The sequence below is a fragment of the Myotis myotis genome, unplaced genomic scaffold (genome assembly GCF_014108235.1).
Source record: "Myotis myotis isolate mMyoMyo1 unplaced genomic scaffold, mMyoMyo1.p scaffold_m19_p_18, whole genome shotgun sequence".
Taxonomy (NCBI): domain Eukaryota; kingdom Metazoa; phylum Chordata; class Mammalia; order Chiroptera; family Vespertilionidae; genus Myotis; species Myotis myotis.
This window is the reverse complement of record NW_023416322.1, coordinates 16,138,348-16,150,734: the sequence shown is the minus strand read 5'-3', so window position 1 is coordinate 16,150,734 and position 12,387 is coordinate 16,138,348. Positions and strand designations below refer to the sequence as shown.

The 12,387-nt window shown below is 40.2% G+C and overlaps 1 protein-coding gene across 3 annotated transcripts in view; it reads right to left on the bottom strand.

The window, feature by feature from the left end:
- The window catches only part of KCNK2 (potassium two pore domain channel subfamily K member 2), a 95,144-nt gene that overhangs the window by 63,633 nt on the left and 19,124 nt on the right, over positions 1–12,387 (bottom strand). For all 3 annotated transcript variants that reach the window (XM_036344571.1, XM_036344569.1, XM_036344570.1), the window contains exon 3: positions 10,906–11,023. In XM_036344571.1, the coding sequence (XP_036200464.1) occupies positions 10,906–11,023 (118 nt within the window). The remainder of the gene's footprint in view (positions 1–10,905; positions 11,024–12,387) is intronic.

Below are 12,387 nucleotides of genomic sequence, written 5' to 3'. Positions count from 1 at the left end.
ATGAATAAATATTAGACTCAAGACTCCAATCCACGTCTTCTATTCACAAACTGCATTCTTTTTCCTTGCTTTAAACTCTTTCCTTTAGTCCCTGGTTGGCAAACTTTTCCTGTAAAAGGCCAGATAGTAAATATTTTCAGCTTTGCAGGCCCTATGGTCTCCGTTCTAACTACTGGGCTCTGCCATTGTAGCAAGAAGATAGCCAAAGACAATACTAAAGTAGATGGGTGTGGCTGTGCTCTAATGATGACCTACCAGGTGGCAGGCTGGACTTTGCCCACTGGCCACAGCTTGCCGACCCCTGCCGTGTTTTGCCTCTACAGCAAAAAAGAAAGTCAAGTTTTTAAATGTATTTTCCTGAATGGTTTGAATGTTTTTACCATGATTTTGACCTTATTAAGTGAACGTTACTAAAATGTGAGTGAAATCCCTAACTAATACCATCAATAACAGCAAAGTCTCTGCAAAAAAGAAGCTAAGATTATAACTTTACATATTTATTTTTACTTGGAGATAGTTTCCCTGGTGAAACCACTCTATAGGAAGGTAGTTCTGGGCCACAATCTCCTTCAATAATACATAGAGCCAACATTACATGTGAAAAGTAAAAAAATATCCTATTGCAGTGATGGGATTAAGGAAACAGTTTGGAAAGCAAATTAAATATTTTCTTATAATGTTTAATCAGTTTGAATATCAAGTAACCCGGAAGGAGGGCATTCAAAGTTTTACAGAAGAATGTATTTTCTTTCTTTGTTAATACCAGTAATATAAATAAATGTGCAAAAGATAATATTGGCTTGTTTTCACAAAAGAAAAATGACTCTAATAGTAAAACCAGCTTCTCTAAATTGGTATACTGTCATTCAGTGTACAAGCTATTTTCACGTACATAATCTTATTTAACCTCCACAACAACTCTGGCTGTGAGAAACACTAGGCCCATTTGACAAGGGATAGAATTAAAGATAATGGAACTGCGATTTGCTCAAGAATACAACCCTAGCTCATAGCAAAGACACAAACCTAAACTTACATTTTCTGAAATGAAATTTGGCATTCCTTCAACTATATCACTCCTTTGAAAAAAACAAACCAGGGAGGAATATTTTCATTCTAAGCTGTGCTAAGTAATAGTAGGCTCAGTGGCTGCATGAACACATATAACACATTATTTAGGTGTAGGAGCTATTATCTACATCTATTTTTATGCATCAAAATAAGTCACAGCATACCTTCCATTAAGGTACCTACAGAAAGCACTGAAATTACCTATTAGAACATGTGCTCTTTTTGATCAGAAGCTATTTAGGCAGATTATGACTTATTCCATACCCCTTCTTTTTTTTTTTTCTTCTCTTGCTGTTTGCCTGTGGGAATTTCCCTCTGCTAGCATCTTCAATAAGGGAAAGCTAAGCAGAGAGGGGAGAAGTGTAACACTCAACTAAACTGGCCCACAGGTTGTTTCTGTTTTAAACATAAAGTTGAAAGGGGTAGAAGTGTAAGATTAGTCATTAGTAGGCATTTTTGATGACCTGTGACTTTGAATTGTTCCTCCTGTCAACATACGGTGGGGCAAAAGTAGGTTTACAGTTGTGAGTAGATGAAACACAGAGTTTATTCTATCATTATTATTATTTATTTCTTTATTATGGTATTATTTTCCATACCAACAACTGTCAACCTACTTTTGCCACATGCTGTATTTCCCCCAATGGGATGTCAGAATCAAGAGTTGGCTGCATGGAATTCCTTTCCATTTGGAGTTGGCCTACTCTGCATTCGACTTTATGTGCACACAAACCACAATACTTACACATGACCCTCATTTGGCACAGGTACTTCTTTTGTAAACATTGTGCTGTACTTACAGTACCACATACATAACAATGCCAATTTTCCAAGAGTAACATTGCACAAGTCTAAAAATTTATTTTTAAAAAGGACTGGGAAGGAAACAAATATGTAGCATAATGACTAGCTGAAAGCAAGGCAGGCCCACACAAATGTTATGACATTCCTTCCTTATCAAAGGAAATACTTGAGACAGTTACAAAAAGTATTTTTCTGATAATCATCTCACCTAGTTTTAGTCACTTCCAGAGCCATACCTGCACAGCCAATGGTCAGTTCGATGCCCTGTAAAATCTATAAGTTATGACAAATGGTGCTAGATTTCAGTGGTTAGGAAGGGGGAGAACACAAAGCAAAAATAGATTCTGTGTGTATTCAGGGCATTAACTTCATGATAATTCTTTGCTTCCAATCTTGGAGTAATTTCTTGATCACAAAATCTGACAGTGATTGCTTTCCAGAAGATTAAATATGTTACTGCAAACTTTTCAGAAGTATGCAGAAATATAGTGTGTTTTGTTTCAGAATACAAGCAATTCCTGACCTGAACACACCCAAGATGTGTATGACTACCATAGCCAGCCCTCCTCTCACTGGGAGTTCCAGTTTCTGTTAGATCTATGCTCTCTTGTTCTGTGTTCTTCTACTACAAAACAGAAGAGGAAGGAGGAGGAGGAGGGGGACAGGGAAGGAGGCAGGGAAGGTGGATGGGGAGAAAAAGAAGAGGGAGGAGGTGGGGAAGGAGGAGAAGGGGAAGGAGGAGAAGGGGAAGGTAGACGGGAAAGGGAAGGGGCAGGAGAAGGAGCAGCCACTTCCTCACTCCTGAGAAGATTATATCTCTAATCCTTCCAACCAGCACAAGATTCTGGGATTCTGAGTACCAGGTGCTCTGAACTGAACCTCTTTGTGACTGATGTGACATACATATGTAATGAGAAGAGAAGATGACTAATCTATTTCATTATTGCTTTGGAGTCTACAACACTTTAATGCAATAATTCAGTTTTATTGCCTATCAAATATAATTTTGAACTCTATAAACTTAACTACCATTCATAAGACATATTCTCTGAGAAATGCATTTTAACTTACAAAATAAGTAAACCTCTGTGAATGGCAGGAACATAGGTTGTTAATATCCTGAGATGGGTTTTTATTTCCATTAATTTAAGTGGATGGGAAGAGAAACTGGGAATGAAAAACCCAAAATGATTTCTTAATTTCAATGTCGGTATTTCAAATGCCCAACACCAGAGTCACATATTTTGGAAAAGATAAACACACACTTTAACAAACTGGCATAAAGAAAAATACAGAGATTTCAGTTGGGGTTGGAAGTCACCTCGAAAGATTATCTACGTTTTAAGCTACCTCACAGAACATTAACTTTCCTTTAAAATGGGTTTCCAAAATCCAATATGCAGTTTTCTGAGACTGGCCAAGAGACCAGTGAAATGCCACAGAATTATGAGTGTACTAAAGTAATAAGGTAACACCCACCCACCAAAGTTGCAATGACATCACCCCCTGGGAAAATGCTCACTGGCAAATTCTACACCACCGCTTCAAGTGTATTCATTTCCCAGTTCAGAGAGTGGCTCCTTGAGATCACAGAATTGAACAATTTCCCGCTCACCCTCTAAATTGTAGTTTTTTTTTACCAAATCCAACAGAAAGGTCCTGGGCTCCCTGCTGAAGAATGTATCAGGCTCTACAGCTGGCAATAACCCTCTGCATTTCCAAAACAGACCTCTTCTAAGAAGATAAAAACCCAGATAAACTGTGTGATACAGTTACTCCAAAACTTTAATTTTTTTATTTCGTCTTGTTTTTCTAATCATTAAGCATGCTAAGCTAAACAGGCAAAATAGGGGTTTGCAGTAAATCTGTGACAATTGTCATAACAGCTTTAGCAGTGCAGCCTGGGTAGAAGCAAATTAAAAGTCCCCATGGCTGGACCAGAATATAGAAACTACATAACTGAATTCAATCTCCACACTCAAGTGGTAGAAAACGAGTGCTTTGTAACTGTGAGCACAGCTGGTCCAAGGGAAAGCTTCCCATAGGACTTAATGTGATGCTTTGGGACCTTGGAGCTGCTGTACACCACGGTGGTGCCCTTGTCGTTATGCATTGTGACAATCAGAGATCATGATGGTTAAGGGATAAGTTTGGGCAGATCTCAGCCCCAGCATTCCAATTTGCTTCCCACTGGGGGAAATTTTATCATGGTTAATGCCTTACTTAATCACATTACATTTTATTTCTATCTTCAAATTGACCTCAAAATAGAATGCAGTTGTCCATTACATCATTTTGACAATAGCCTTTCCTACAGTATCAGTGATTTCCTATTAGCTTTAAAATAACAAATTTAAAACCCAATACCCCTATGGCAGTATTCTCAGAAATAAGTATATCTCCATCAGGAAACTTTCTTTTTTAAATCATGTACCTGTCCACTGTTCACCCTCCTTAGTTCAAGTCAACATCTTCTCTCCTGGTCTCCCTGCTTCCCCTTTGCCCTCCGAATGGCAGCCTGACCCAGGTTATGGCTCTCTTCTGCTTAAATCATTCATGGTTTCCCACTGAACTTACAGCGTTCCTGTGACCTTACCAGGTCCTACACACCCTGGCTCTTGTGAATCTTGCTAACCTTGCTTCTTCCGGGATCTGCCACAGGGACCCATCTGCAGTCCTTGAATATGCCCAAATCTGCCCCTCTCAAGGTCTTTGCCATTGCTGAGTCCTCTGCCTCAAATGTCTTTGCCCTCTTCTTCACCCCACTGCTTTCTGTCCATCGCCCAAGTTTCAGCCTAAATGTCACCTGCTCAGATGTCTTGAATAGTCTCCATTAGAACCCCTCCCACTCCCTACCCAGTTCCACTGTCTGCTCCCTATCGCTGCACATGAACTTCTTATGCAGTGTTTATGGCCATCGATAATGGTCTTGTTTTCCAATGTGCTAATAATTGGTTGTTGGCCTCTTCAACCAAAATGTGAGCTCCAAGAGGGAGCCTGCCCACCTGTATTCCTCGTCTGTCTGAACTAAAAAATAAACAAATAAAAACTGAGGTGGGGGGAAGCTACTAAAATGAAGCTTCATGATATAACACAACATGTAACATCCTGGCCATTGTTTTTCCTCCTTTCCCGTCACAGGATCAGGTAGTGCTCGCTCTCTACGAATAACACGCTTGCTGCCTAAATATGCACTTCAATAGTCAGCAGTTTGACTCCTTTCTCTTCATTGTATTGGCCGCCAAGGCCTGTTGATTCTTGCATCTACTTATTTTAGCATTTTGTCCTACTCTCATTCTTCAACAGCAACTCTAATCACCCCAACACTCTCCTGCTCCTTCCATCGGTCACTGAAATGACCTCCTAATTGTCCTCTCAGATGTCAGTCTCCATGGATCCTCTTTCTGACAAATGCATCTTCTAATGTCACTTTAACCTGTCCTTCCACTTGCCAAAAAAAGAAAAATCCATGTTCTGACTTATAGTAGGTCCAAAGTTCACAAAAATCAAATTATATTCAACTATATTTTTCCCCCCTGAGTCAGTCAATAATATTTCCCACTATCCCTTTAAATAATTCCTCTGGCCTGTCAAATGCTGACTTTTCTAATGCTCAAAATAAATCAAGTTCATTCCTCTCCTTGTATTTTCACTTAGCCGCATCACAGGCTCAGAGGTTCTATCCCCGCTTCATCAATCGAAACCAAAACTTTTTCTTCAAAGCAGAGTTCACATCCAATTTCTCTAGTTAAACCTTTCCTTCCAGTTCCCGCCCACATAATATTTCTTTTTTCTCAATTCTTATAGCACTTAAACCATGGTTCCGTGTACGATGTGAATATACTTGTTTCTGTTTTGCTTCAGTTATTTCATCCGTGCAAATTTTACCTTGCCCATTGGACTGCAGGAAGACCGTGTTTTTACACCCCTGGCAGTGGCAGAAGTAGCACTGATTCAACAGGAGCTACTTACACCGACTTACTAATTTACACGGTCCTGAGCATGAATCCCTTCAGTGACAAACAACAGTTCTAGATAACTTGCAATTCCCTAACAGAACATACTGTCTCTGACCCCTGATCTAGCCTACATGAACTCCCGACGCCTCAAATGTTTCCTTTCCACCTTTACTCACCTGGAAAATTCCTAGTTATCTTTCCAGTCTCAACTAGGACACTCATTAAGGAAAGTATTCCTTGCCCCTTTCCTCGTCTACCCCAATATCTCTGTAAAGTGTCACTCCTACCCACTTCCATTAAAAGTTCTGAAACATACCTGACACACTATAGGGTAAATGATTCTTGGCTCCTTTAGCCCCTCAACTGGTCCTTGTGCAACTTAAGCTGAAATAATTGATCTTTTATTGTTGCAGTAGCAGAGTGATGTTGTTTTCTTATTTGTTGAGTCAACAAATGAACAAACAAAAATTTAGTAATGAAAGCTATTGAAAGAGCTAAGAATTTAGTATCATTGGTATCACTTTAGCATTATGTCATGTCTAGTAAGCCACGCTTCATACCACTTAGAATGCCTAGTTTTTTATTCCAGAAATAATTATCAGGCACCCACTATGTGTCAGACATTGGGAATACAGAAAAGATTCAAACACATCAAATCCCTTAACCTCACAGAACTTGCATATCTGTGATGAGAGAGGCAATGAAGGATGGTTTTTGCTCCAACTGAGTTGGAAACCACGGAAGGTTCTGAGCAGAAGGTTCCTTTCTGCAAGGATCCTGACACTGAGACAATGCCGGCTGGGACCAAAACGGTAGTTAAATGGTGGGTCTCCTTTAAAGGCAGAGCCAACAGAATTGGCTGGTAGTCGGAAAGTGAGGAGGGAGAGAGAGAGAGAGGGGGAGAGAGAGCGAGGGAGAGAGAAAAGTAAAAAATGGATTTTAGTCTATACAACTTTGGAATGGAATTTGTGAAGGGTTTGGAAGGGCGTGATTTTGGAAAGAGTATATAGACATATGCAGAGATTCTCTAAAATTAGTCCTTAAATTTTAACATTCCATTTTGTGTAATTGAACTCTCCTTGGGCATATTTCCAATGAACAGTAAGGGTAACTTTGGCCTCTAAGGCAAATTGATAATATTGAATAGAAAAGTCTTGGACAATTGCAGCCAATGCAGCTCCCTGAAGCACTACCTGTACCAGGCACCTTATAAAATCCACTGCAATTTATTCTCCAAAACTGTCTCAAGTTCTAATTTTGTTTTTTTAGACAGATTATTTTTTTTTTACTTTAGAGCAGAAGAGAAAGGGAGAGAGAAAGATAGAAATATCAGTGATGAGAGTCATTGATTGGCTGCCTCCTGCATGCCCCCTACTGGGGATCAAGCCCACAACCCAGGCATATGCCCTGGACCCTTCAGTCCACAGGCTGAAGTTCTATCCACTGAGCCAAACCGGCTAAGGCTCAAGTTCTATTTTTAAATGGCTGATACAATGCAACTAGTGCTAGAGGTTACAATTTCTATGATTGTTCACACAAGGCTCACACAATTATCATTAACATTATTAGTAATTGCATTTTTTCATTTTTAATTTAGGATTGTTTTATTTAAGTTTGTTAATTCTATGCTGTGTTTCAGTAAGAACAATACAGATTCTATATATGTGGCTCCAGTCAGATATCCAGTAGTACAAATTAGCTTCAAGTTACACATACTGAAAAAAAGAGGTTGAGTGAGCCGGCGGGGGGGGGGGGGGGGGGGGAGGGAAGGAGTAATTACATTTTAAATTTTCAAAAGCCAAAATGTTCACTGAACCATAGATGATAATCTAGTCCAGGGATGGGGAACCTTTTTCCTGCCAAGGGCCATTTGGACATTTATAACATCATTCGCAGGCCATACAAAATTATCAGTTTAAAAATTAGCCTGCTATATTTGGTCAGTTAATTAATTTACCTCTAACGCCTTGGCAGGGCCAGACCAAATTATTTTGTGGGCCATATACGGCCTGCGGGCCAGACGTTCCCCACCCCTGATCTAGTGCAAGGTCAGAGGAGGTGGCCTTGACCTGGGAGTAAAAGACCATGAAATATTTCTGGATGACCTAGAATGACTTAACTCACCCAAAACTGAAGCCTGAGATAGAACAGTAGGAGATCTGGGCTGTCAGGCAGCTACCTAAACAACCTAAATAATCAGTTACTGTGCTTAATGGCTATCATTTGGGGGAAGGCTGGTAATAATGGCTTATTTTTTTCATGTGTTGAAGGATATGTCTGCAAAACTTACTGAATTTGGGATTCAAAAAATGAGACTGTTTATAAACATACCCTGCAACAGGAAGGCTGCATAATGACCGAGTCTCCTGTGGAATAATTTAGTGGTGGTCACGATGAGTTATAACTTGGACTTTTGAGTTGTCACTGGGCAGAAACAAACCATTCTCACTCAGTCTGTGAGTTTTTTTCCCTTCCAGACTCTAAGTAGTTTACACAATAAACAGTCATTTCCATAGTAGAAATGACCAAGATGCCTACGCGCCAAAGTTAACCTGTTATTATGGTTAGAAATCAAGGTTGCTATTCTTCCAGATTTTCACAGCCACACAACTTTTGACTTAGCTAATGGAAAAGCAAGAGTAAACATAGTTCCTTGACCTCTTGACGAAGGCAAAAATCAACATGCTAAGGTATTTATTTCACTGGCAAGTGCCCCAGCACAAAGAGGCATTCCAGTGGATTCATAATGACAGGTCACTACAGATTCCTCTCAAAGGGAAATTTTAAGCGAGAGTTCGTCCATAAACTGTCCGTGCTTTCTTCTTTAGGGCTTTGATATAAAGTACTGATTTGAAACCTTATATACTTGATTTGTCATTTGTCAATGACACCAAAGAAGAAAATGACAATTTTTAGAAGTTTAATTCACACCCTAAAATCAGAGATCAAGCCCAGGAGAGGCATTCTCATCACACGCATAAGTGGACGGGCAGAACTCGGTTTTGCACATATATTTTCTTTCACTTAAAATTCCTTCTTAACTGTGATGGCTCAGTTTCCTTCCTTACCTTGAATATTATGCTTTAAAATGACCTCTTTCCATTAAACCAGACAGCTACAACTCCTCCTGGTCCCCAAGCCGGGCATTTATGTCCTCTGGGTATTTCTTGGGCACTGAATGACTAACAGAAAAGAAGTCATCCACACGTACCCATTCTGCTGCCTAGAAGGTGCTGGGTGTATGCACCCTCAAGCTGAGGAAGAGATCACATTCCACTATGTGACCCTTTATCACTGTAACAGGTGACATGATTAAGAGGCAAAACAGCAAGGGTTTAAACTTTAATTCTTTTTTGTAATCCTCACAGTTCAGTGTTAATTATATATATACTAGAAGCCCGGTGTACGAAATTCATGCGGGGGAGGAGGTCCCTCAACCTGGCCTGCACCCTCTCGCAATCCGGGACCCCTCGGGGGAATTCTGACTGCTGGTTTAGGCCTGATCCTACAGGGATCCCACAGGGATTAGGCCTAAATCGCAGTCAGACATCCCTCTCACAATCCGGGACAGCTGGCTCCTAACCGCTCACCTGCCTGCCTACCTGATCACCCCTAACCACTCTGCCTGCCTGCCTGATTGCCCCTAACTGCTTGCCTGTCTGCCTGATCGCCCCTAACTGCCGCTGCCTCGGCCCCCACCACGACGGCTTCATCTGGAAGGATGTCCGGAATGATGTCCAGAAGGTCGTTTGGCTGTCTGGTCTAATTAGCATATTATGTTTTTATTATTATAGATACTAGAGGCCCGGTGCACAAAATTCATGCATGGGTAGGGTCCCTAAGCCTGGCCAGCAATCAGGGCCAATCTGTGGGGCAACCAGCATGATTGGGAGGGCCCCCCACTGGCACCCACCTTTGCTGGCCTGGCGCCGCCCACTGGCTGGTCCCGCCCCCCCACTGCTGCCAGTCGCCTCCCTCTGTGAGGTGACTGGTGGGGCGATTAGGGGGCCCACACTGGCACCTGCCTTGGCTGGCCTGGGGCCTGTGGGCTGAGGGAAGCTCCTGCATTGAGTATCTGCCCCCTGGTGTTCAGTGTGCATCATAGCAACCAGTCGTTCAGCTGTTTGGTCGATTTGCATATTAGGCTTTTATTATATAGGATACTAGAGGCCTGGTGCATGGATTCATGCACCAGAGGGGTCCCTAGGCCTGGCCTGTATCCTCCTGCAACCCAGGACCCCTCGGGGGATGTCAGAGAGCTGGTTTTGGCCTGATCCCCGCAGGCCAGGCCAAGGGACCCCATTGGTGCACGAATCCATGCACTGGGCCTCTAGTAAGCATGTAAGATCTTTGGTTAATCTCGTTCTGCCCTCCCCCCCCTCCCCTTTCCTCTGAGATTCATCAGTATGTCCCATGTTTCCATGCCTGTGCATTGAGTGTCTGTCTCCGGGTGGTCATTGCGTGTCATAGCTACTGGCCGGTCAGCCGGTCGCTTAGGCTTCTATATATATATATTTATATATACTATTGGAAACACAATGTAGGAAAAGAAAGCCCTGAAGTAGTTAAAATAGACATGCATGTCAGAACAGGAATAACCTGTTAAAATGTAGAGTTAAAATCTATAAATTGAAAACGCTGATATCAAATCATTTTAAAAAGTCAAAATTGTACTCCAATCCTTTGTTTCTAAAACCAAAGAATCAAAGATGCAGGAAAATTTAAAACTATTTGCCCTCCCCCACCACACACACACACACAGACACACACACGCACATAATTTCAAGCCATTGCATGAAGTTCCTACCCATTAGTTGAATGACAACTGCACTGCCCTGGAGTTCCAGTGTATTGTAAATTTAACTCAGGGTTCTGAAACAATAACTAATTCATTTCCATCATTCCTTTGTTCAAACCTTTAAACCTTCTTTCCAAAATTAATTCACTAAAATCTAGTTTTCTACCTTACAAAGACCATTTTGATCAACTGTAAAAAATAAAAAATTCAAACAAATGAATTTTAGCTCACAAGCTGTACCAAAATTAAAAAACAAAATAAGTTGTCTCCTACCTATGGTGGTAATAACAGTGCCAGCAAAGAAGAAGGAACTTCCCAAGTCCCAGTGACTGATTTGATTGGAGGTGTTTCCTAACGGTATAATCCCTGCATTTATTGCTGCCACTATTTGCTGCAAGTTTAAAAAGAAATTCATCAGTACACATGAATCACATGGAGGCATCAAACAGCATATATTCCACCCCAGATGACTAATTAGACAAGGAGTTTCAATTCTAAGGTTTGCTTTTCCACTTAAAGTATACAATATAGATTACAACTTTATACTAAAGAATTTAATAAATTCGATTCTATTTGATAGTAAGTGAGTAGATCTGCAGGAAGCTTATCATATTGTATCAATATGCATTCATATCATCCATTAACATATATAGTGACTTATTTACCTTAGCAACTAACTGTAGCAATGCATTTTTAGTAAACATCACAGAATTAAAATATCAGATGGTAAACTACAATTTAAATAATATATATAGCTTCATCAAAAACACAAATATTTCCAAAGTTCTAATCATTTTGAATGTTAAACATAAGTAGCAAAGCCTGGGAAGTGTGAAACTATAGAGAACATATATCAATGAGGTCCAACAAAACAGGCTAAGATGAGATGGAAAATGCAACCACAATTCACTACTCTCTAAGTAAGTCCATCTATACTTGGGATTCTTAGAATCCATGGATCACGAGGATCTAGATGCTGCCTTGAGTAGTGCAGATAGACAGACAGATGATGACATTTTAAGCCCTTCTTCAATCATCAGATGTTGGGGAGGGAATGGGGAGTTCCACAAACACTAAACATAGAAGGGAATATGAGCCCGACCCCACATAGCTCAGCGGTTGAGCATTGACTATGAACCAGAAGGTCACAGTCCCATCAAGCTTGATCCCCAGTAGGGGGCATGCACAAGGCAGCCGATCAATAATTCTCTCTCATCATTGATGTTTTTATCTCTCTCTCTCCCTCTCCCCTCTTCTCTGAAATGAATAAAAATAAATAAAATAAAAATAAGGGGAATGTGTTAAGAGAAAATGTGCAGTAAAAGAAAAACATAGAGATTGTTCAGATAAGACATTTCTGTTGGAAATATAGTCTTAGAAATCTTCATCACTTGACTTACAGATTTTAAAATTAGAGGAAACTTCATTTGATAGGCAAAAAAAATTAAAGACTTAAGAGGTAAAGTGATTTATTGAAGGTTATATAGTTTACTGGTGAATGGGCAAACACTACATTGTAGTAATATTTGGAGGCACTATCCAAGAAATTACTGTCAAATGTGATAAAGCAAGTAATCCAGAGCTGAAATACAGAATAAAGTCTCATTCATCTAATTTATTTTCATCTATAAATTAAAACTACAGTAGTTGTATGTAAAGTTAATTGAATTATAATTGTTTACATTAACTATGACATATGTTCACTGCAAAAAATTAGAAAAATACAGAAAGTTATAAAGGTATATTATGAATAAA